This window comes from Alosa sapidissima, chromosome 7 (assembly GCF_018492685.1).
Source record: "Alosa sapidissima isolate fAloSap1 chromosome 7, fAloSap1.pri, whole genome shotgun sequence".
NCBI classification, from domain to species: domain Eukaryota; kingdom Metazoa; phylum Chordata; class Actinopteri; order Clupeiformes; family Clupeidae; genus Alosa; species Alosa sapidissima.
In genome coordinates, this window is record NC_055963.1 from 18,339,364 (window position 1) to 18,365,581 (window position 26,218).

The 26,218-nt window shown below is 42.1% G+C and overlaps 1 protein-coding gene across 5 annotated transcripts; it reads left to right on the plus strand.

Moving 5' to 3' along the window:
* The first annotated feature begins 7,030 nt into the window (after window positions 1-7,030).
* On the plus strand, window positions 7,031-26,132 carry myt1a (myelin transcription factor 1a). 5 transcript variants are annotated; one of them, XM_042099272.1, is made up of 23 exons: window positions 7,031-7,092; window positions 11,791-11,882; window positions 13,002-13,056; window positions 13,225-13,255; window positions 13,610-13,672; window positions 14,145-14,386; window positions 14,745-15,704; window positions 15,958-16,092; window positions 17,693-17,783; window positions 18,036-18,161; window positions 18,623-18,837; window positions 19,087-19,295; window positions 19,562-19,789; window positions 20,234-20,388; window positions 20,704-20,766; window positions 21,518-21,586; window positions 22,068-22,130; window positions 22,226-22,309; window positions 22,842-23,120; window positions 23,578-23,669; window positions 23,909-24,012; window positions 24,434-24,577; window positions 24,946-26,132. In XM_042099272.1, exons 1-23 carry the CDS (start codon window positions 7,068-7,070, stop codon window positions 25,087-25,089), a joined length of 3,669 nt encoding a protein of 1,222 aa, XP_041955206.1. In that variant the 5' UTR covers window positions 7,031-7,067; the 3' UTR covers window positions 25,090-26,132. The 5 variants fall into 5 exon arrangements, with proteins under 5 accessions (XP_041955206.1, XP_041955207.1, XP_041955208.1 ...); XM_042099273.1 differs by having other exon boundaries at window positions 22,899-23,120; XM_042099274.1 differs by lacking the exon at window positions 7,031-7,092 and adding an exon at window positions 9,199-9,307.
* The last annotated feature ends 86 nt before the right edge of the window (window positions 26,133-26,218 follow it).

A 26,218-nucleotide genomic window follows, 5' to 3' on the forward strand; every position in this document is an offset into this window, starting at 1 on the left:
TGACAAATCAATAAACATTACAATTACATTAAAATGATCAGTTTATAGTTATGTCATATGGTCTACTCTAAATAGAGAGTCTAAAAAATATCTGTAAAATTATTAATAGAAACTTCACAGAATGAAACAAATAATAACAATAACCATAAACATACTGTACAAACCTGGAGTCTGTAAGGAAAATGATTTAGTTAGAAACTAGATAAACATATAAGTCTTTAGATGTTTTCAGAAGATCCCAAAACTATCACTAGAACAATGAGCACTATCATTAGGTCAATCATTAATTAAATACATACACACACATATATGATCAATATTTATTATACGGCTCTTCACAATGCTAGTAGAATGCTCCATTGACTTGAATGGGATTTCCCAACGTTCTACGGTAAAATAAATTCATGTAATTACCTCTGCAAACATATTGACCCTTTCAACAATAAAAACAAAAACAATGCTTGAACGTTCTATTTGGGCCCCAATCTACTTCCTCTGCATTAAGATAACATATGGAATGTTAAAAAATGTGTTTGTGTTGTATGTATGCTGCTGAGACCTTGAATTTCCCCTGGGGATCAATAAAGTATCTATCTATCTATCTATCTATCTAAAAGGAAGTCTTGTGGGGCCAACTATGCTGCTGATAATGGAACTCTCTTGAAAGGGTCTATAATTACCGCTGTCAATGGCAACGGGGTTTGTGCTGCTGATCATATCACTCCGCAAGTATTCCGGTCACTTCTTGCATTGGAACTTCATTCAAAAGTGAAAGCAGACGGTTGATCAGCTGTGTTATAAAGAATGTTTGATTCAAGTTCAGCGTGTGTTGCAAACTATTTGTTTCTCAGCAAAAGCCACGACGAAACGGTAACAATTAAGTGTAAAGAGACATATCGTGGAGTTTATTTTTTCGTTTTGGCAAGTAGCCGTATAATAAGCGGGATAATGTATAGAACGCCGGTCATTATGGGAAAATAAGTCCCTTCAGGGCGAAACAAGACCCCTCCGCTGGCGTGTCAGGGTCCGGTTCGCCCTGTCGGGACATATTTTCCCCATAATGACCAGCGTTCTATACATTATCCCTTATATGTATGGTACATGTGATGCCCTTGTGGAGGGCCCATGCAACGTATGTTTTGTTCCTGGTCAGTATGGTTAAAATAGGAATTCAGGAGTGATGCAGTGACCACACTCTCACCCCTGCAATCATTACATCGTAATTGAAATGTTATATGTGCTGCAGCCTCCTGGGAGAATGGCACGTGTGGCATATTAAACCCAGGGAATCAGAAGCTCTCTTGATGCCTCAGCTCCAGCTTCCCTCTGGGGTCATTGCATGTGCAGCACCTGCTCCTCTGAGGAGATGAAGAGAAAGGTCACTTTGGGTCATGACCCTTGTGTTCCATGCACCTCCAGGTGGTCAGGGGTCAAACAATGACCAGCGAGTGCTTCTATCGTGCTTTACTGGAACACAACCCGGAAGTGCCTCCCTTGCACTAAAGTGCAGTGAGAGAACATTGTGGTTGTTGGAATTGAGTTTTGTCTTTATATAATTTAATATTATACATATATTACACCTATATATTATGCATATATTACACCTATATATAACAATGTGTTCAAAACCGCATCTAACATCACTTTGCATGCCAGCTGACCTAACACAGCTTAATGATGATAAACATCTTAACATACTAGTCATCTATTCAAAATTGTCTGATTACCATTATCGTCCACTTTCAGATATATCTATGTATCAAGTCAAGTCTACCATTATTTCAGTCATAAATGCATGCTAGACATGATGAATTACCGCTAATGTTATAGCTAATAGACTGGATTAGTTTGGCCAGAGTTCTAGTAATCACTTTATTTGCACTTGACAAACTGATCAAAACTGGCATGATGGCGACATTTTGTTTGCTTTTTAAAAGTACATAATGGCAGCAGACATTACATGACGTTTCTGACAGTGAATGCAAGTCCATTGACATGTAATCATAGTAACACTCAAACAAAAAGGCAGATAGCATCTCACCACTAGTAAACTTCACAGGCATTATTCCTGACTTTTTGTCACATGTACAAACATAACTTGTCTATGTTATGTCTATCTCTGTAGTTTGTTGGTCAATATTATTGATATCATTTGAAAGCTTCTTTTATGGTAAAACACAAAACCTAGCTTAATTTTGACCCATGCAACTGGTAACTGAGGGTCAGAAAGAGGAAGTAATTTGCCCCCAGGGCCATACAACTCTTCAATGCTTCACTAAAGGGAAGACTAGAGATAGACTTCTCTGCATAGTCTGTCTGCCTCTCCACCTACTCCTCCACTTCCACTACCTCCTGACCTATAAGAATGTTTGTGTACTGATTGTCCACTGGCCCACTGTTTACTGCTTACACTGTCTACACTGTTTACTGGCTATATTAGCCCATATGCACAACCCCTCCCTCCATCCCCCAGTCTGGACTGTGGCCTACTTGACCAATGACCGTTACCCTATTACTTCAAACGTATACTTGTACTGCTGTAGTTCTTATATAACTATGTCTACATGTTTCTCTTATATTGTCCATATTTAATGCTGGTCTCTTGCTGGACTTTGTCCCTACACTGTTGCACTGTTAGACTTATTTGCACTACCACCATGACACACACTTCAAGAGCACCTTACCATACTGAATCACAGGGCCAGTCCCTGCCCTATCACTGCAAGCGCCTCATGCTTATACATCCCTTAGTACATTCATGTGGATCTTTGATTTAGTATATTTTACTGTCCATATTATTCATGTGGATTTGTTATTTTATCATACCGTTTACTGTTTATGTTGTATGTGTATGTTGTGTGTGATGTCTTAAGCTACTGGGACCTTGAATTTCTCCTTGGGGGATCAATAAAGTATCTATCTATCTATCTATCTATCTATCTATAACATGTACTGCATCAACAAGAAGAAAGCTGAATGCCAGAATTTCCCAGAATGCCACATGTGCCATGCAGGCAAAGAGTACACTCATTTTGAAGCATTAACATTCTTTGAACTGTTGCAGATGGCACTTTCGGGCACAGACATCTGAATGAGTGTCTCCCATAACAGCCGGTCAACAGCTTACTGCCCACAAAATTGCTTCCAAAATTATCCAATTTAGCTATGATGTCCCCTGGTGAGAGGACTCTGTGCAATCTCACCATACATACTTTCTATACCATTCAGACTATTTGCATACAGATGCAGACACAGCCGCCACTTTGGCAGAGAAAAGGCTGGGGAGGTACCTACCCCCGCGTCCTTGGCAACGTGGCCCATAGGATTTGCCGAGCTAGCCCATAATTTCAGCCATACTTTCCAGCTCCATGGTGACTAAACTCTGATCACTGGAAAGGCACAGGTGGCAACTAAATTACCGAGGATATTCGGAGGGGGGCTATGAGTGGGACTACTTTTATGCCCCCCCCCCCCCCCCCAAAAAAAAAAAATAGCAATTAAACTTTTCAAATGTTTAAAGTGGGGGCAAGTAATGTAGGGTTATGTAATAGCAGGGCTCAATCAGAATGAGTGGGGACTGCCATTTGAAAAAAAGAGGAGGGGGGGCATATTAGCAGTAAGGCAGGAGGAGGGGGAGGGGGAGGGGGTTGCTGACCAATCAAGGCTTGCCTACTGTCTAGAAAGTGAGTGTGTTTAATTAGTGAGATGGGGGTGCGTGGTGTGGTGTGTGGTGCGTGGTGTGTGTGTGTGTGAGGGCAGGTGGGTGTGTGAGATGAAGTGAGATTGTCTTATTGAAGGGACTAAAAACTGGTGCGGTGACTAGGGGGGGGGTTGCATGGGGGTTGAAAGGAATGAATGGACTTTGTCCCCTTCTCCTTCACTTTTGTCTTATTCAGACTTCAAGACAAGAAAAACCTGATGCCAGAGGACATCTGCTGGCCCATTTTCCCGTCTCTGGACGGCAGGCCTGCTGGACACAAAGGACTGAACAGAAAAGTTGAGACACTCATCTTTGTGGCCTGAAAACTTTGTTGAAACTTTGCAGTTTTCTACAACTCTGAAATGAGGGAGTGTGCTGACAAATTTGACCGTAACTGCTATGAAGAACTTTTTTGGGCATTTTGCCAGTGCAGCAATGTTGTAACATATGAATTATTGTTGAGATTCTTTGTTAACCTAGCAGAAAAAAAAACTTTCCTGCTGATTGCTGAAATTTGAAATGAATCAAATATATATTCTAAAGAGGAATTGTATGATAAATGTAGAGCCTTAAAAAAGTATTTGATTTCTGTGTTGAAGTAATCTCTTTACTCTCTTTTATGGCTGTTACTTAATTCATTGTTGTTTTAAACTTAATTCCAAATTTAATTTATGTTTGTTTGTTTCTTGTTTTCATTTGACTTTTTAAAGAAAAAAAAATCAAATTAGTTCAAATCAGTAATCCATTTTTGTTCCTAAACGTATTTTGTGAATGTATAAACATTTCAAGACTAAAGTTTAAAAATCACTGCAGACGCACTTTAGTCAGGCAGACTTTTACTCCTCTGAGCAGACTGATATAATTGCTTGGCTATATGTTTTTGTGCCATGCCCCCCCTCCCTCTTTTTCTCACCCTAATCTTACAAAAAGAGGGAGCTGCTCGGCCCTGATATCACTCTCCCGGCTGACAGCTGTAGCGAGGAGCCCTTTTTCACACACACACGTACACACACACGCACACACATACACACACACACACACACACACACACAAAGCTCATTATAAGAGCCCCCTCATTCACTGGGCTGGAAATCTGGCTCTAAGCTCCGCCCCAAAGTGTGGGCACTCTTTGTTATTCTAATCAGGGCTGTGTGCCAGACAGGAGGGGGATGAGACGAGTGTGTTGCTTTGTATGTTCTGAGTGTGTGTGTGTGTGTGTGTGTGTGTGTGTGTGTGTGTGTCCTTGTATGTGTGCATGAAAGCTCTGACTAAAGGTATTTCCACGATCAGAATTTTACTATGTGCTATTATTTTTTTGTTTGTGTTGAGGTGGTGTTGTCTAGTTTTAAACTGATGTGCTTCAGTAAATCAGGTATATTAAACTTCACTGATTATATCAGTTGCACCAATAGAATCATTGAAAGCTTAATTATTGAAATTATTAATTTACCTAATAATTAAGCTATTCTCCATTCATCTACCCAGTGAACCTAACTTCTGTTGCTACACGTCATTTGGAGACAAATCTGTGTGGGTGATGTGATGAGGGGAAACTGATTTTATCTTTGGTGTCTCCCAAGAGTCTCTGTCCCAGGCCCACATCATACATGTTTAATGAAAGACTGGGGTTATACGCATCATACACACTGCCAAATATGTGTCAGCAGCACACTGAGCTTTAAAGACTTTATTAATAGTTTTATGGAACACCGACAAAATGCAATCCCCATGGCAACACAAACACTTTTACAACACCCATGTTTTCAAGTGGCTTCCTGTAGCGTGATATCAGCGAAGCGCTTGGTGAAGAGCAGCAAGCTATTTCGCATTAGCCGCCAAACACACCCCCGTACACACACAAACCCCTGTACACTCACACACACACACACACACCGAGTGCTATCTCTCCTGTACATTCTGCTAAGCTGCGAACAGCCTCTTAAAGTTTGGCACACTTTCTTTAGGCCTGTGGTGCATTCAGTAGGGAATGCCTCAATAATAAGCATTGCCCCCCCCCCCATCCTCATCCTTCATCCTGGACCCCCCAACCTCCCCCTCTGCTGACTTACCATGGTAACAGAATGGAGGGGGCACCCAGCCATCATTATCAGCAGAGCCATCTGTCATCAGGGTCGTCAGTCTCAGCTCAACTCCCATACTGGAGAGAGCTCCAGCTTTAACTAGGGGCATATGCTGCTCCCCTCTGTACTGCACAGCCCTGCTCGCAGAGTGCCAAGAGGTGGAAGGGTGGAGTGGAGGAGAGAGATAGAAAAAGAGAGAGAGAGAGAGAGAGAGAGAGAGAGAGTAGCAGATTTTAGTTTGGTCAGATGGAGATGGTGTGGGTGTAAGAGAGAGACAGAGAGAGAGAGAGGGTAAATAGATTTTAGAAAGAGAGAGAGAGAGTGGTTGCGGATGGCTGTCTGTCAGTGATAGGATGCCTATTGATATACTGGGTAATTGATTGATTGGACTCTTGATGAACTGAGTGAACTAGGGGAGTCTTCCAGGCCAGGGGCAAAAGAAGGATAGCATCACGCCCTGCAGCCTCCAAATAACATGACACCAGAATTAAACAGAAGTTCCCCATTTTCACAACTGTCACCCATATGTTGGTTCATCTGTTTTCTTTCCTTGATATGACTATGTGTGTTAATATTTATCCATTGATACATTTAGAAACTGTCCTACTGGTAACTTATTTATTTACCTTCTTTTTCTCTTCTATTTGATGTGGACTTATTTTACTGTTTATTTATTCGTTTATTTATTTATTTACATATTTATTTATGTATTTATTTATTTATTTATTTATTTATCCCAGTGTAGGGCCTACTCTTTTCATCATGCTAGCAAACAGAATGGAAGATATCCTCGACCTTGTGTGTGTGATAAATACTGTATACATATACATAAAGCATAAAAGAAGGCATGACTTGCTAAAACTGGCCCACAAGGGCATACAGCTTTAATCAGTGAGGACAAAAAGTTCTTTACACGTAGGCCTACATATTTCGAGAACTTACATTACAAGTGAAAACTCTGGTTGACTTATGCAGAGGCAGCTGATGGGAATCGTGATGAAAGAAAAAGGAAGTCGTTGGATTTGCCATATGACTTGCAGGAGACACTACTAACCTTTTGTTTTCGTTTTCAATGGTCATTGTTTTGAGACACTGACAGAGCTCTCAGCTCTGATAGGCCGACAAAGTAGACAATAAATCGCCAGTGAGGCTCTGATTGGTGGAGGCGCAGAGTTTGGTGATATCCCCGCCCAGTCTTGTAAGTTTACCCTTTGTAACTTTCTCTGGAGTGAAGTAAGTTTTCAGAGTTTGAGGGCGGTGTGAGGGACGATAAAATCACCGCAAAGATGAAGCTGTGCGGAAGTTTTCTAGGTCAGTACTCTGTTTTTTTCTAAATGTTTCTTCGGCGTGTCATAACTAGACGCTAGAAACAGATGGTCTAATCTGAAAGTTGTTAAACTTTAGTTTCTGTATTTAGGTAGGCCTGTTCAGCTTTTGTACCAACTTAAAATGGTCTTATTTAAAGATGTTTATTTGTTGTTTCCACTATGTATACATAGGCCTACGTTTCTATTATCATAACGATGTGATGACATAGTGGCGTTGTTATCAGCCTTTTTATTAGTTTAACAATTCTACAGAACTATTGCCCTTGTCGATTAACACTCGTTCAGATTTCTGTCATAACTATTTCGATGGTAACTTGTCTGGTGGCACGGTCAACCTAACACGATGATATATTTTTTCTACAATGAAACACTTGTGCTAAATCAGCAGCTGACCCGGGGCTCTTTGTGCTGGGCAAAACTCCCCAAACTCAAAGCAGTCCAGACAGTTTTCAGACAAAGGCAACTTTTGTTCCCTCGAGGATATGTGTTTCAAACTCTATAGGGACGAAGTCAGTCCTCCGGCGTATTAAAAGTTCGTGTGTGTGTGCGTTGAAGGGGTGGGGTGGAGTGGAGGAAGGAGGAGGGAGGGCCAGCCGGCTTGGCAGATCACTCCATCTGTCTCTGATGGGAGGGGACTTGGGTGAGTCGGGGGTTCCCTCATCCTATTCATTCAGCCGCACCGTATGCAATATTTATACTCCTACTCAGACCCGTAGTAGCAGCCCGCAGCTTTAATTGTATGCGACTGCAACAGGGCTGTCCATCTGTGATGAGCTTTACGAAGTGGCCGAGTAGAAAAAAAGTCCCAGCTGGTAATCGTAGAAGTTGAGCCTCATTAAATATTCAAAAAGTCTTTCAGAGTTGCTTTTGACAACAACCTCACCAGACTTTATGCCAAACTTTTCTACACTTTCTACAACTTCAATTTAACATTATGACTAATTAATAACAACAAGTGTATGTTTAAAACAACATATATGATAGCCTTCAACAAATAATTATTATACCCTGTTTATTAATAACTAAATAATATTTTAAGTCATGCTGAAATAACTAGCCTATGGCAAGTTCTGCACTCAGGCAATGAGTTGCAAAATGCTGAAAATGGAAGTCATTACAACCCAGCTAGATAACTGTCGTTCGTCTATTCCGCAGCAGACCTATTTCATTCCACGGTATTACTGCGCAGAACAAAGTAGTTCTTTGTTAAAAAACGACATTCGCCATGTGTAAACGTAAACCAATATTCATAAAACCCAGGCAACAGAAATCATAAATTGGAAGGTCTACGGAAAACAACGCACCGAAATAAACCTAGGCTATATTAAATCGTAGTTAACATTTCTGCTCACACGTGTAGGCAACACGGCACATGTTTCTTTTCGATAAACATAAAGGCCTAAACAGTCCAGATCAGAGGCCATGTGGCATAGGTAACAGCACGAATATTATTAGGAGCACAGTGGATCAGAACAGACCGTTTTGACCGGCTGCGCAGAGCAATGTGCGTTTCTGTCCATGGTACTGAAATGAAATCACTGCTCGCGCTGTCTTGGGTCCTGAATTTCCGTAGAGCTACATCGTTCACTTCGAGCACCGACATGAATTCATTGTTCCTGGAATCTTAACAAAATCTCTCATTACAGAGGAGGACGACTTTATATTGCTGATCGCATTCATAAACTTTAGGTTTAATAGTTGGTGTTCTATATTACAAGTATGAATGTAAAATAAGTGGCAAACATGCTTTTGCCCAAACTCTTTTCGTGTCCTTTCGGTGTTGATGTATTGAAATGGTTGGGCAGTACCATTGTGTATAACGATGGGGGTTCTCAAATGACAACTGTAACAGATTCCCTCTTCTGTAATGCGATCGCGGATGCCAAAAGTTAACTGTTAACTGCAAATGATAGGCCTACAAATGGCACTTCAAAAATTATAGAGCATAGTATTTTGCGATTTTGCACGCTTGCAATGGTTGTTACCCTTATCTCTTTTGTGGGTCTGATATCAGCAAATCCAAGTATATGCATAAGAATTATGTTCAAAGGATAGAGCCGTTGTGTGTTGTGTGATACGATAGTGGGGGTGCAAGGCGATATCAGAAGCCCTGCCCATCTTATGCTGTAGGTTTTACTATGATGATGTCACAACATAAGAGGGGAGAGGAGGGGTGAACAATGGCCCGTGAACGGTAGGTAAGTTATATTATTCTCGTCGACAAAGCAATGGAGACGATGGAATCGGTATTCATTTGTAACATTCCGATTTAGAATAGGTGAATAACATTATCTATACCGTGGAGACGTTGTGGTTTGGATGTGATCGAGACGTCTGAGTTTTTGAACGTCAGACAGCGACTTACCGAAGCGCTAAAGACGGTGTTCAACACTGAAGTTGGATCAAAAAGGCCATCTCTTTGATAAAGGATTCTATGGAACACTGTGGAATATGGTATATAGTCTACATCACCATATGTTGCAGAAATGTAGTTTTTCTCATTGTGCGTTTATATTCATTTTATACCTCGGTGCGTTAACGGACCCACCATTGCTGTTTTTTGTAACCTAATGGACGCCCGGCTAGTAATCTCTTAAAGAAGCAGTTGCTCGTAGCTTTTGTGTGTATATTACTATTTCATTCTCCATTGTCATTTCACTATAATACACGGTCTAGCTGTATGATGGGGATGCAATTCATTACCAGAAGCCTTTTAAGTGTGTTGACTGGCATATTGAATGACAGTTACTGAAGGCGTAGAGAGGTGTAGAGTTGATATTCATATTTATTATAATCTATTAGCAGATTAACAGTTTTCTAAGGCCTTTTGGTCTAAATTAAAGCTGTGTGGTCATTTTATGACGGCCAAAGGTCTAACCTGTCTATATAACGACAGAAAACTATCCTGTGTGAAGCACTTGATAGTCTGAAGTTGTTGTAGCCTACTGCTTTGTGTAAAAACAATATTTGTTGTGATGGCTTTTATCGACTGAAATGGTTATGCAAGTTATAAGAAATACTGTTATGTGGGAAGCATCAAGTATGGCGCTCTGTCGAAGCCTTTAGAGACGCTTTGGATGTGTGCGTCATGGGAAAGTCTGGCCAAACTAAACACCCGTCGAAGCAGACAGCGTCTTTAAACGCAAGTTTAAGCCTATGTTTTGTCATTACAGTGTTCATTGGAGTACCGACTCTGCTGAACCACGGCCGAGGCCTACAAAAAACGTTATTGCATTACCGAAGTGATCTGCCTGGTAGGCTTCTGAGTTTGGCAGCAGGTGCTCTCGTGTATATTGCAGCATGATCTATGCTTGATACCATGCATGGATAGAACTTGTTCTGATGTTAGCTAGGGACCCAAAGAAGCCTGTGGCCCAGGGTAAACAAAGCGTCCAGGCTACGCTAGAATGACAGGTAGCTCTCCGCTAGCGCTAAAGGGGAAACCATCAAAGCGAACCGATCAAAAGACTAGCATTTGTAGGTCCACCCCTATTCTATCACCGCGGAAGGTTTTTTGCTTTTCGGTTGATGGAAATCGCTCATAGGCGTGGTACTGTACAAACTGTGAAAGGAATGGTTACGTGCAATTGGATGCTGCGCTTTCGATGCCGGGGCCTACGGAACAAAAGACTTCAGACGTACATATTCGATTAATAAATATTGTGTTCTGTATGAAATTGTACCAATTCTGCAATTATGATGTCTTTTGTTACAAAAAATACTCAATTTGTGGTTAATTGTAAAAATTCCATGAAAAAGCTATTCCATCCATCCATAAAAATAAATGTCCAAGATGGTCTTGGACTAGGCTACTGTACTAGTGCCTCCGGCATATTGCATTCAGCCATATTGAATTGTGATGAATTCTGTTTTTCACCGCTTTGTGGAACAGTAGGCTACATATTTTTTTATTGATCAAGTTTGTTTGATCTAAGGTTGCCTTGCTCATCGGTTTAGATAGTCATATCTAGATGTATCTAATTGATAGTCATATCTTAGATGTATCTAATTTGACGAAAGTTTTCCGTGATAAACTTCGTTTATTCCACTAATAAACGTTTTATTTCACTGATCATATTTCTCCGGGGTTTCTCATGCGAAACCGTTTTGACAGCGACAGGGCACCAGGTGCTTCTTGGAACGTATTAGGCGGCCAGTAATGAGCAATCGAGTGAAACAGCTGGGACGCGGCTTTCCTCTCTTTTGGAGAGTCCTAATCGACACCAGAACGGTGAAGGCACGCAAGTCGTGTCATATGATGATGTATAGTGTTCAAAGACTAGAGAAGAGAACAGAATGTGTGTCTCTTGGGGTATCTCCCTGCCTTGCTTTGCTTGCCTTCTTTTTAGTGGACCACTAGTTTATATTTGTGTGTGTGTGTGTGTGTGTGTGTGTGTGTGTGTGTGGTGTGTGTGTGTGTGTGTGTGTTTGTGTGTGAGAGAGAGAGAGAGAGAGAAATGTGCTTTCAGTTCTGTACTAATGTTCTCCTTAATTGGGTTATATGAGTGACCTGCATTACCAAACTCTTTCTCATCATCGTTTTGAACAATGGCACAATTTCCATGACCAGACATTTGCTATATTGTAGGTCTGATCCTAACTGAGTTTCCCATTAATGGATACCATTATAGTGAAGGCTGTTAAGACAATGGGAGTAACAAATTGCTGTACCCCCTTACAGAAAATGAGTTCAGAGGACAGCTGCTGAACCAGAGGTGGACGAGAGGAGACAGAGACAGCAGCTGTGAGACCAAAAGGACGAGGAGAGGCAAAGTGAGGACAATTCCACTTCTCAGTCAACACACACACACACACACACATACACACACACACACACTCACACACATAGACGCACACACACACATAGACGCACACGTACACACACACACACACACACACACACACACACACACACACACACACACACTCACACAAATAACACAGAATGCCTTTTGTTACAGGAGGAAAGTTGTGAATGCCCTGCATTATATTTTGACTGTAGCACTATCATGAGTACATATGTTGTATTAGAGTATTAGTGCTTATGGTGCTATGGTGCTTATTGGACATTATAGGACCCACCCCCTCTCTCTCTCTCTGTCTCTCTGTCTCTCTCTCTCTCTCTCTCTCTCTCTATGTGTCCCTCCTTCAGTTCCTTTTGAAAAGGAACTGTACAGTGGGTTGGTATTGATTGGGGTGTTTGAGAGCATATTTAGAAGGATGGAGTGTGTCTTTATCAGCTGTAACTTGAGCTTGAAAGCTCCTCTGAACAGAACAATTAGATACCTCCCTTTTAACAGCAAGGGATGGATCCCAACATCTGTTTTTTTTTTAAATGGCTACGGAGCGTTACAGTATGGTACAGATGGTGTGAAAACAATTGTATCTGAGGAGCCACTTATGGGGAGATCTTTGAGAAGGAGAATGAGAAGCAGAGAGGAGGAGATGTACAGATGAAAGGAAGATGAAACAAAGGTTAGAGACAGACAGGAGGAAGGGCAGGGAGAAACAGAGGGATGTAATGCACTAAGAATAGATGAGGTAAGAAACTGGTGGTTGACACACAGAAGGAACCATCTGAAGAAATAAAGGAGGTGTGTTTTAGCTACAAGGTATAGCTACAATATACAGTACCTACCATACCTAATCAAGTATTGACTGATGAAGAATCAGTCGGTTCATCAAGACGTTGTATTTACATAAACCAAGTGAAGTTGCCATGTAACTAAGGCTTTATATCAAAGTTTTATTGAAATATACAATGTCATCTGTCTCAAAGTTGTATTCTGAATCGAGTGGCTAAGGGAGGGGCAGACCAAGGCAGGCCAGGAGGGAGAGACTGAGACATTTTTTTTTGTTTTTGTAACGTCTCTGACTGTGTCTGTGTTGCAGATGAGTCAGGATGCAGACGAGAAGCGGACGCGGACGCGCTCCAAGGGCATCCGAGGTACGTCCCCCTCACACGGTCCCTTACGTCATCTCCGCCCATCACCACGACGACATGATTTAGTCTACCACCATCCGAGTTTGTTAGATATCTAAGATGTGAGAGGTTGCTGGAATATGCCATCTCTCTCTTTCCTCTTTTGATCCTTATGCTCTTTTTGCTTTACAGTACCCCTGGAGCTTGCTGGCCAAGAACTGAGGTACGTATTGAAAAAAACAAACATTATAATTGGTCATAACTCATATAAGCGCCACTGTTACAACCACTTTAATGAATACCATCAAACATCCTTGATTAAGACACAAGATAAAACAGAATTCAAATCTACCACATCGTATATCTTCTCTAATAAACACATTCCTCTTGAACGGTGCCTGTTGGGACTTCTGAGAGAGGGGCCATCTGTTCGCTTAGAACACATGCTCATTTTGAAAGTCGATGTTGTTTTAAGAACTAACGCAACACACCGCACATCATATTTATTCGCATACTCCTTGGAGGAATGGCTTTTTTGAGCATAGAATCAATCATTGCCTGTTTGGTCTCCTTTTAGTTGTCCTATTCCGGGATGTGATGGCCTGGGTCACGTCAGTGGAAAATATGCACGGCACAGAAGGTAATTTCATATACTCCATCAATTAACAATTGAAAAATGTAGTCAATAAAATATTACTGTTGGCAGGATGTGTAATATATTGGCAATAGCTTAGTCACACAGCACAAAGTGATGTCATCTTTTATCCCCTTGGAGAGGGAAATTTGGCAATAATGATGATCTGTCTCTATGTTGTCATACACACACACCTAGCTGCCAAATAAATCAGTAATTTCATGAAGACGATGAATTTGAGAAGGATTTATTATTGGTGTAAAGTTACTTTATTGATGTCTGTTGTAGTCTATTGGATCACTATTTCACTAATACAACAAGCTTTCCTATGCCAGTCATCTTATAAACAGCTCCAGCTATTTGTCAGATATAACAGACAGCCAAATACTGTACCTCGACTGACCAATCAGAATCAAGTACAATGTCTGACCACAGTGTCCACAAGTTCACCTGCCATTTTGTTGCCATCTCTGGGCAGCGTGCTAGGTTGCCCTCTGGCCAAGAAAAGGAAACAAGAGGCAGAGGCGGACGAAAATCAACCTGCCCCAAAGAAGAAGTCCAATCCCCTGAAGCTGGCCATGGACGATGGCTTCAACGGCGACAGTGACGCGAGCAGCGAGGCGGAGACCAAGGAGGAAGGAGCCGAGTCTGACGAGGAGGCAGCCGCTGAAAAGAACACAGAGGCGGTTGAGAAGGAGAGCACTGCTGAGCGACAGGAAGGTACGGAGAGAGAGAGGAGAGAGAGAGAGAAGGAGAGAGAGAAGGAGATAAAGAGAGAGAGAAATGGGCAACATGATGAAATAGTTCTGCATGTATTTCTCACCTAACACCAATATGGCTCTGCCGTTGCTGTTTTATTTTGGACTTTGAATATGCCACTCTAAGTGAAAAAAGCTCAGACCTGCAAACACTAGTAAATGCACAGCTACCACTGATGAAAGTTTGTTGATGCCTGATACATACTATATGTATGAACATAAACCTTAGAAATGGTAAAAAAAACTAATATAAATATTTCTGCCTTCTGTTTAAAATGAAGCAGGACAATGTAATCAAATTGTCTTTTTTTTCTGGACAGATGAAAATACACCAGCTAATCCTAAAGAGAAAGAGCCAGCGAGCGAAGTCACCCCACCCTCTGATACAGACTTCCCCAAAGAGCCAGAGGAGACCACACCCATCCAGCCGGTTACTATGGAGGCAGACAGCGAGGCGGCACTGCAGGTCGCCGAGGAGATCCAGGCAGCAGAGGAGGAGGAGGACGAGGACGAGGAGATGAGCGAGCAGGACAGAATGAGGCAGCAGCTGAAGAACGACTCGGGCCCAGAGCCGACTGCCGCCGAGGAGGAGGAGGAGGAGGAAGACGACAATGACGAGGGGGAAGAGGATGAGGAGGAGAGACAATGCTCAGGTCAGAAGAACAACTCCGACCACCAGTACTACAGCGGGAACTATCAAAGACTGCCCACCAAAGACACAGAGAAGGAGGATGGTGAAGAGGAGGAGGAGGAGGAAGAGGAGGAGGAAGAGGAGGAGCAGACGGTAGCAGAGCCTGTCGCGCTCAATGCTGCTGCTGTTGCCCAGGAGGTGCAGTCAGAGGTGGTGCCTCATGATGAGGAGAAACTAGACCTGATGGAGGAAGAGGAGGAGGAAGATGAAGAAGAGGATGACGAAGACGAAGAGGAAGACGAAGAGCACGGCTCTAACAAGGGTTCACCCACTGTAGTAATCGAGCTGCACTCTGAGGAAGAGGACGAGGAGGAGGAAGAGGAAGAATACGAGGTTGAAGAGGAGGAGGAGGAAGAGGAGGAAATGGACAGTGTCTCTCACAGGTCGGAGGTCACGGACGAGTCAGAGACGTACGACATGACCAAGGGCAACCTGGGGCTCCTGGAGCAAGCCATTGCCCTGAAAGCCGAGCAGGTGGAGAGAGCTGCGGAGGAGAGCTGCTCCTCAGAGCCCCTGTCCTACCACAGCCAGGACGAGAGGTCCAGCAAGGCCAGCGACAGCACGCCACGCAGGCCTTACTACGGGAAAGGTAGGAGTAATGGCCACAAAGTTAATCTTTACTAGTCAAATTAAAGGGCTTTCTCATTTTAGAGAAGCGTAAAAAAGTGCATTGAAATAGCTCATCATAGGTTAGCTGTGTTAGCATAGGTAGTTATATTTGTTATACTCGTAGGTCTCCCAAGTACTATATCACAATTTGCATATCACTTCATGTGCATTGTTTCTTAAATAATGTGACAAGAGAAAGTCCTGCTGAAGTGTCCACCTTCGTCCTATTACAGAGGGCTCTAGGTCTGACAAAAAGGAGGTGAAGTGTCCTACTCCAGGGTGTGATGGCACAGGTCATGTGACTGGGCTGTACCCTCACCATCGCAGTCTCTCCGGCTGCCCTCACAAGGACAGGATTCCTCCAGAGAGTAAGTGCACTGGACAGCCATCTTCTGCTTCTCTCTCGATGGCTATCTCTCAGATTTTCTCTAGCTATGTCTCTTCCCTTCTGCCTCTCTGTCTCTCACTCACTCTTTTGTCAGTCTTTTGTCTCTGTTTTCATCGCTCCCTCTCTCTCAGTGTCTCCTGTTGCTTACCTGAGAGACATTAAGTAATACATGACACATTAAAGGTGCTCTAAGCCATGTTGGGTAATGTCACTTCTGTTGACGTTCAAACAAAACAGAGAGCTAGCTCGCTACTCCCTCCCTCTCCCTCCTGTGCAACTCTCCTAAATGCGCATCTCACGGGGATTGGCTGGAACAGTTTGTTGTGTTTTTATGGTCCAGGGGGGTATTCCAAGTACGTGGTTTAATGATAAACCTAGGTAAGTGGTAAACCTCCTACAACAAGAGCCCTATGGTATTGTTTTGTTAGGAGAATGAAGCCATACAGCTCTTCTATTAGGAGGTTTACCACCAGTGTTGGGAGTAATGCATTAAAAAAGAAATGTAATTACAGTAATGCATTGCTTTTTGCTGTAATGCAGTAATGTAAGGCATTACCAATACAATTTCAGTAATATTTTACTCATTGTACAATTCTCAGTAACTGAAGTTACTTTGCTTTTTAATCCAAAATTGAGAAATGCTCAATTGGCACCAGAGAAGATTATCCAAGAATTAAAAAAAGTAATCTATGCTGGTCCTGGAATTTGATTGCCTTGTTTAAATGACTGTATAAAGGGAATTTGAGTTATCTCTGCCATTCATGCAACAGATCTAACATGGTTAGGCTATACTTCTCATTTCAAGTAGTGAGAATAACTAAAATGTTGCTTTTACAGACAAAGATCGTAGCCATTATTCTCAAACTATTTGCATTAAGTTTACACCACTGTAAGTGGAATGATAGGCAACCAGCAATGATGAGAACCATTTAAAGTCAACATACAATTTCACTATGGCTATATTTTACTATATTAAGTTGTGAGTGACCTTTGGCCTTTGGGGCCTACATTGTCCCATGAGCCATAACTGCAACCATTACTGTATATTGTTCTTTTGTTAGCCTTAAGCCTAGCTCAGTCATTATGTCATACCACATCACCTCCTGCCATGTAATGAGCTGCATTGAACACATGAAGATCTATTGAGAACACCAAATCCATATTTCCTGTTATTTTGGTGAAAGTAATGTAAACATAGTGTAATGCCTTACAATTCAAAGACAGTAATATTGTAATGTAACAAATTACTTTGAGATGACAGTAACAAGTAATAAATAATCCATTACGCTTTTGAAGTAACTTGCCCAACACTGTTTACCACCTACTCTGAGTTAACTAACCCAGGTTTGTCACTAAACCACATACTTGGAATACCCCCCAGGCTGCACCAGGTTGTTTTTGTTGCTGTTTTTGGAGCTGTTTTTTTGTATTTAGGGCACAGGCAGCTAGCGGATGGTGAGGTGATGTTTGCTGTATGTGACAAAAATGTTTCATTGCAACATCGCTTAAAGCACCTTTAATAGTATTGTTCTCCAACAGTTTCATAAATATATAACCTGTCTCTTTCTCTCACTCCCTAGTCTTGGCCATGCATGAAAATGTTTTGAAGTGTCCGACTCCAGGCTGCAACGGTCAGGGACACGTCAATAGCAACCGCAACACGCATCGCAGGTACAGCCCGTGCTACGTTTACACAGAAAATAATATGTGCATTAAGTGAAATTAGCTTCCATTGTTATTATGTTTTTGTTTTCCTTTCTCAAAAAAAATAAATAGTAATAGTTTAAATCTGATTTAAGCCCTTGGGAATGACAGGTTAACAGTTAATGGCTCTTTCTCTAGTCTTAATATATTTTGATTAAATTCATTCACGAGGATATCAGAACGCAGGATTCCCCTCATACTGTGTCTCTCTCTGTCCAGCTTATCAGGCTGCCCCATCGCAGCGCAAAGGAAACTCGACAAGAGCCACGACAAGCAGCCCCATGTTAGCCAGCCCTCAGTGAGTGAGCCAGCCATCGCAGGAGGCCACTCTGACAGAGTACTGAGGTAACCAACCACCTCCGCCACACACACACACAGGCACACATACACACACATATACACACACACACACACACGCACACACACACACACACACACACTGGCCCTCAGCTCTGCACTCATCACTCTGTATGCTCTGGAAATGTCTATCGCCATCACCATGTATCATTCCACTCATATACTGCCTCATTTCTCTGACCACAGGATGAAGTCAGTTTCAATTAATAACAATTTATCTCGCTCTCTTGTCTCAGCTCTGAAACTAGGCCAGGAAAGAACAGTTTTGTTTAAAAAAGACAAAAAAAAAAACATTACAGCAGAACTATGTCCCAGAAAAAGAACCCACACACACACACTTATGCCTTATGAGAACTAATGGCTCCCAGTTGACTCCAATAGCCTATTTAACATAATTCTCTTTCTCTTTTCTCTCTCTCTCAACCCCCCCCCCTCCTCCTCCCTCCCAGACCCATGTGCTTTGTTAAGCAGCTGGAAATCCCGCAGTACGGCAGCTATAGGCCTAATGTGGTGCCAGCGACCCCGCGCGCCAACCTGGCCAAGGAGCTGGAGAAGTACTCCAAGGTGTCCTTTGACTATGCAAGCTTCGACGTGCAAGTGTTTGGCAAGCGAATGCTCGCCCCAAAGATGCCCACCAGCGAAACCTCACCCAAAGCCTTCAAATGTAAGGACCTTGTTTACTTCATAGAAATATATATAGAGTGGACAGATGCCATTATATTATATATACCTTATAGACAAATTTTCAGCTGTACTGTCATGGCTCAAAATAATCTAGTCACTATTGTTTATTTTTGTTGATTAGTGTGATCTTTGTACCAGGCAGTAGAAATAGTGGTTGTGAAACTGAACCTGTCAGGTGTAGACTGAAGGACCATTCTCATGCGTCCATCTTCCTCTGTGCGTCCCACAGCCAAACCGTTCCCTAAAGCCTCGTCACCCAGCCACAGCCTATCAGGAGGCTACGCCAAGAGCAGCTCGTCGTCGTCCTCCAGTGGTTACGACTACTCGCACGACGCCGAGGCTGCGCACATGGCAGCCACCGCCATCCTGAACCTGTCCACCCGCTGCTGGGAGAGGCCTGAGAACCTCAGCACGAAGCAGCAGGATCCGGACGGCAAGGTACAGCACACACTGCCTCTATATACCTGACCAGCCTATACAACTGACCATAGCTTTCCTTTTTCCTTTGCAGTCTTTATCTTAATTGAAAACAAACAAGTTAAGAGATTAGTTAGATTGTTTTCTGTTTACTTTGAACAAGAATTTAGCAAATGCACAATGCATTGATGTTTCACAACCTTTTCCAATAGCTAGACTCGGATGCACATAAATATTCTCTATTCCGTTTTTGATTGTTTACCATGAGGAAACTTTCTCCTATGCAGGAAATGGACATTGAGGTGGATGAGAACGGGGCAGTGGACCTTAGCATGAAGAAGCCCAAGAGGGAAGGAGTGCAGTCCCCTGACCCTTCCTCTTCATCATCGTCATCCTCCCAGCAGCAGGGCGGGGTCACCTCACCTCACTCCGCCCACACATACAAACAGGAAGAGTGGGAGGGGCCTCTGGACTACACCAAGCCCCTCCACCAGAAGGAGGAGGAGCAGGAGGAGGTGAGGACTCTCTTAGAGGAATCAATTTGTGTAGTGGTAGCATTAAGCTTGTGGAGGTTTTAAATAGCATTATATTACTTTATGATTTCTCTTAGAGGAATTAGTTTGTGTAGTGGTAGCCTTAAGCTTGTGAAGGTTTTAAAAAGCATCATATTACTTTATAATCTCAGAGTATACTGCAAAGAACAACATGACTTTAAGCATGGTGCAGGTAATTCAGAAGCAGCATCCTAAAATATAGTTGTTTTTCCAAGACTTAACAAGCTACAATGTCGTATTAGCATATTAACATAATGAGTCTCTGTTTCCTCAGGATAGTCTTCATTGAAGTGTGTTTATTTGTAATGTTTGTTTTGTTGTATTGGTGTTATTTTGTGTAATTGAGTTGTGGGTAGAAATGGGCTCACTGATGGTCATGTTGAACGTCCATGTGTGTGTCCACAGCCAGAGCACAGCACGCAGTCGTACGCCTCCTCCGAGGGGGAGGAAGATGACGGCACGCAGGAGAGTCTGGAGGACAGGAAGTACCCCGGAGAGGTCACAACCTCCAGTTTCAAGGTCAAGTTCTCCCCGAAGGACGCCAAGAAGGATCTTCTGCTGTAAGTGATCAAATGTACAACCAGGGTTGTTTAGTGGTAATCCAAGGCAGAGTATATCTGCGAATAGTATCTACAAGGTTAACTTCAAATCGCAAACTGCAAAAAGAGAGCATAAGAAAGTGGAGAGACAGCAAGGAAACTGTGTACTGTGCATGGCTTCCTCCAACTTACCAAAACGTACTACATATTCCAACTGTTTTTATTTTCTCGACATCAAGTTGTTATTATTATTTGAAATGAAATATAGGATAGTGGCCCTTCCACTTTTTGCAGTCAGAAATTGGGCTGATCACTGATTCAACCCTCTCTCTTCAGATGTCCCACACCAGGTTGTGATGGCAGTGGTCACATAACAGGGAACTATGCATCACACCGCAGGTAAAGCACAGCTTTAGTACTGATATTAACTCCCCACCTCTCTTGAGAATGCACCACCTAAAGACCCATGTCTCTGATGTCCTCTTTTTGGCACTAACCATTGCAATACACTTAATCAGTCTCTCATCCCACATTAGCACCCATTGACACAAGTTTGAACAGATCTTTTCCCTCTATTTAGTTCCAACTTTGCATGTGACTGTTTGTAGTAATTCATGGCCTTCTTTATGTCTCCTTCACCACACATTCCTTTTTTACTATAAAGCTTCTCGCTTTTTTTCTCAGTTGAACTCTGGGCTGTGAACAAGAGTTGCACTTCTTCAAGCCCTGCATGTCTAGTGATATGCTGTTATGTGAAGAGTTTGAAGTGATTTACTAATCACAGAGTATTCATACATACATCCAGATAATCTCTGTAGTGTTTGTTCCCGTGTGATTTTTTATCTGTGTGAATCCTACCATCTCTTCCTCTTCTCTTGACTGTATCAAATCTGCTTTTGATAACACACTTCAACAATGTTCAGTAGCCTACCTCTCACCAAAGCGCTTTCAATTTCTGATTCTTTGAACACGATTACTTAAAATCAAACATTCTCTTGACAAGAAAGAAAATTGTTTGCTATTGTAAGTCTTTCAGTCTTGTGTTAAGAATCTTTCTTCTTATCTTACCTTCCTCTCTTCCTGTGTGTGTTTCTCTCTCTCTCTTTCTCTCTCTCTCTCTCCATCTCTCCTTTTCTTCCTCCTCCTCCAGTCTGTCTGGCTGTCCTCTCGCTGACAAGTCCCTGCGGACCCTCATGGCAGCTCACACTGCTGAACTGAAGTACGTTTGCTGTGTTCTAATGCATCTCCAGCTTCTCCTGCTCTGCACTGCACTGCACTGTGTGCCCCTTCACTGACCACCACTGACACTGAACTTGAACTCCCACTCCTTTCTGATACTCTGCTATTCACTTCCTTTTGCCAATGCACACCCATAGTTGATCTGGATGAGGGCATCTTTTGTAGTTGCATAATAGCCTAACATGATTGTAGGTTTGTTAACAGACATCATATCAACAGACAGACAGCATATTTGATTTTGCTGATTCAGTTTGGATCCAATGAGTGGAAGCTACTCTTCCAGGGATCCACATAGCACAAAGGAGTGATTTAATGAATATAAACAGGACATGAATATAATGCATAAATATCACATTAAGGCAAAGTGTCAGTCTCCTTGATGTGGCTGTCATAGATTATGTGTGGATGGTTTGAGTATGTGTGTATGTGCACTCTAACTCTGCTCTTATTGACCTCTTTAGATGTCCTACGCCAGGCTGTGATGGATCTGGACACATCACAGGGAACTACGCCTCTCACAGAAGGTAGCCTTACGGCTCTTATGATTCTCTCTGGACATTAATGAATCACTTGTTCTGACCCACAATAATGAGCATGTTCTTCTCCTCTCTTTTGGCAGTTTATCTGGATGCCCTCGTGCCAAAAAGGGAGGAGTGAAAACCACCCCCACAAAGGATGACAAAGAGGACTCTGAACTCTTAAAGTAAGACTTGCGCGCAGCTCAAACAAGCTTCAGTGTGATTATGCCAACTTTAAATAGCCTCTTTCCATGTGTCGTTAATTACCTATCACTAAACAGCTCATAAAATGTTAGCAATACACCTTTGAACTTTTTTGTTCATTTTGAACAGTGCAGCTGAAATATTTTGTATAAATATATAAATTATAAATGTACATTTTTTTTTGTTTTGTTTTGTTTTTGTTGCATTTAACTACATTGTCAGTTTTATTAAAGATACAGTGTTCCATTCATACAGTATTTGGGGGGTCGAAGCGTAGTGGCTAAGGAGCTGGGCTAGCATGCAGTAGTCTGAAAAGTTGTGGGTTCAATACCCAGCTTTCACTGTTGTGCCCTTGAGCATGGCACTTAAACCCGAGTTACTCCGTGGACAATGGCCCTTGCAACATAATTCTAAGTCCCTTTGGATAAAGGCATCTGCTAAATGAACAACTGTAAATGAATGTAAACTGTATTGAAGTTTGTGTATTTAGTTGTGTGCATGTTTTCTCCTCAGTCCTCTTCCCACTGCCAGTGCAAGTGCCACCCAAATCAACCCGTCTCTCCTTTCCAGATGCCCAGTGCCTGGCTGCGACAGCATGGGTCACATCAGCGGGAAGTATGCCACCCACCGCAGCGCCTACGGGTGCCCACTGGCTGCCAAGCGCCAGAAGGAGGGCATGCTGAACGGCACTCCCTTCTCCTGGAAGGCCTTTAAGACAGAGGGCCCCACCTGCCCCACGCCGGGATGTGATGGATCGGGCCACGCCAACGGCAGCTTCCTCACCCACCGCAGGTAAATATACATAGACCATACGTGCATTTATATTTATTATATTTATATATTATTTACTTCTCTGTGGACAGACTATCCATGTAAAGTGTTGCCAATCAATTTACTGGACCTATACACTGTATATATACCTCAGTCATTGTGTCAAATAGGAACAGGGGCAGTGTTCAGGAATAGACTTAGTAAAATAAAGACACTAAAGAGACTAAGAGACTCAGGGAGGGAGGCAGAGAAATAGATCAGCAGGCCCAATTCAAAGCCCTAAGCCATAAGTGTTCCATGTAAGTAGCGTAAAACAGGGTCGGTTTCATAACTCCAGAGTGGGTCAGGAAAAGTTCTTTGCTTTGGTGGAACGGTGAAGAGGAAGCTGTGAATCTGCCGCTGGGTGACGTAACTCTGAGGAGTGATTTCAGCAGGTCATACCACAAAACTGATGTACTTTTCCCCCCTTTACCTGCAGCTTATCGGGCTGTCCCAGGGCATCGGCCAATAAGAAGAGGGCCAAGCTACCTGGAGATGAGTACATCAGCAAGAAATTCAGAGCCAGCGATGGTAAGACCAAGACAATATTAATATTTTTAAAGAAAGAATACATATCCTGAGATTAATGAAAGATTATGCCTTTAATGTGGCTTATGTTTGATAAAATAAGAATAAAGATATGTTTATGTGATTAAAAAAGAAAATATTGTGATGTTAAAATGGGTGATTGCATGCTGTGCCATAATTATTACTGTCTTTTGTCACCCTGTATGTGGTTATTCAGAATCTTTATTATTTGTCTTGTTTAGTCCTGGATAATGATGAGGACATAAAGCAGCTGAACAAAGAGATTAATGAGCTTAGTGAGTCCAACTCAGAGATGGAGGCTGACATGGCCAGCCTGCACACACAGGTCAGTCCCCTAACCTAAGTAATCCCCTTCACGGTCCCAGTTGCCTGATCATATATGATTTATGCTTTCATTAGTGTGTTTTCGCATGAACATTCTTAAGTATGTTATAAAGTGTAATTTAAGTAGTTTATTGTTAGCTCCTGCAATACAAAGCAGTAATATTGAGCTGTGAATGTAATACATTTGTCTTATTGCAAGTTAGGTTCCTATATTTGATTTAATTTATTTAACTCAACTCCACATAATATGGTAATATTAATATGTTAGTAAGTCTGAGAACTACCAGACATTTGCACTCTGAGGAACATCACGATGCAGCTGTCTTGATGACTCAGAGGGATGCAGTAACTCAGTGACAGTAATGGCTGACTCTAGGCGTCATGTTGATGCTGCTGAGCTAACCTGTCCGAGCTCTCCCCAGATTTCCTCCATGGAGAAGAACTTGAAAAGTATGGAGGAGGAGAACAAGCTGATCGAGGAGAGGAATGAGGCTCTCTTCGTGGAGCTGTCTGGCCTCAGCCAGGCCCTCATCCGCAGTCTGGCCAACATCCGGATTCCACATATGGTGAGTCGGACAGACAGGCCGAAGAGTCAATAGAAGAGTCAAACAGTGTGTGTGTGTGTGTGTGTGTGCTGAGTTGGTGCATGCACACAAATATAGTGTACTCCATCAATCACACAAACAGACACACGCACACTTTCATGGCAGCTCAAACTCCATATTAAGGGAATAAAGCCCTAACTGCAGTGTTAAAAAAACATTAGCTGCTATGCTAATCTCAGATAGCCTATCAGTAGAAACTGTGTGCTCTTTTGCACTGTGAGCACAAATAAAATTCATGTTCACACATAGTGAGGACAAACACACAATGACACCCAACTTCACCAGCAGTGTCTCACAACTCTTGTTTTTGTTCCCCTTTGTTTATTCAGAAAGAGCCAATCACGGAACAGAACTTTGATTCCTATGTGGACACTCTTACGCACATGTTTACCAACAAGGAGTGCTACCAGAACCCAGAGAACCGGGCCCTGTTGGAGTCCATCAACCAGGCTGTGAAAGGCATCGAGGTGTGAAGAGGAAGGCTGAAGAGGAGGCTGAACAATCGGGGAAAAGTAGAGATGAACGAGTACAGGAAGAGACAGAAGAAAGCAACAGATCTGTGGAGTGTTCACCACGACAAAAAAAAAAAAAAAGAAACTGTGAATTGGTATTCAGGTCTGATATATGTATGTTATGTAGGTGGCTTCTACTTCTTGAAAAAGAGAAACTGATGCTTATTTTTCAAATAAGGACCAAAATTCAATGATGCTGCTTTCTCAAAAAAGTGTGATTTTGGAGCCCCCTCTCCTCATGGACAGACTTGACCTTAACAAATGACGCTGATTCTGGAACTCACTACCTGTTTGACTTTTAGAACAACAATCGACCCTGGCCTGCCTTGCTTACTCTCCTCAGTGCATGCAGGTTGTCAGGAGCAACAAATTATGCGTGTGTGTGTGTGTGGATATTGGTGGGCGTGAATCTTTGTGTGTGCGTGCGTGCGTGCGCGTGTGCGTGTGTATGTTTGTGTGAGTGTGTGTGCATGTGTTGCAATCAAGGGACATGCCGAATGACCCCCCTTTCTAAATTGCTATTGAAACAGACTTAGAATGCAGCACTGCAGAGCCCTATGTGTCTTGTACAATAATACTGTTGTCCCATAGTTAGTGTAAAGGCATTCCATCTAGTAATATTTATGGTATATGAGCATAGACGTTGCACTTATATGAATAGTTTGTAGTGTCATTATTATTATCATGAAATGAATATTTGGATTGATGATCTGAGATGTAAGTTTAATATTATTTATCAATGTTTTGTGATTGTTTTCCCTATTTATTCATTAATGTCTATTTATTGTCTTTAATTTATTATTTTATTTTTTTTACCGAACAAAATGCTACATCACACACCGTTTTTATCTGTCAGTGAGAAGAAAGAAATTGTCCTCTGTCGTGATGTTTCAAAGGAGACAATATTTTAAAGTATTAACAATAAATTGTTTTATATATCTTTCTATTTATTTTAAAGAACGGGATTTTTAATCTCCTTTTTTAAGTGCAAATATTTTGTAACTAACAGCTTTTGATATTCTTTTTTAAAGGTTTTTCTTTATTTAATCAGTTCTGTTTTCCATAAAGTATTTTTCACACCCTCCACAAT

Excerpts from the sequence above, each read along its gene's own strand:
- myt1a (XM_042099272.1), top strand. The coding sequence starts at position 7,068 with ATGAAGCTGTGCGGAAGTTTTCTAG. Across the intron at positions 17,784-18,035 it reads AACCGCAACACGCATCGCAG|CTTATCAGGCTGCCCCATCG; the intron begins GTACAGCCCGTG and ends CTCTCTGTCCAG. Across the intron at positions 21,587-22,067 it reads GCTCACACTGCTGAACTGAA|ATGTCCTACGCCAGGCTGTG; the intron begins GTACGTTTGCTG and ends TGACCTCTTTAG.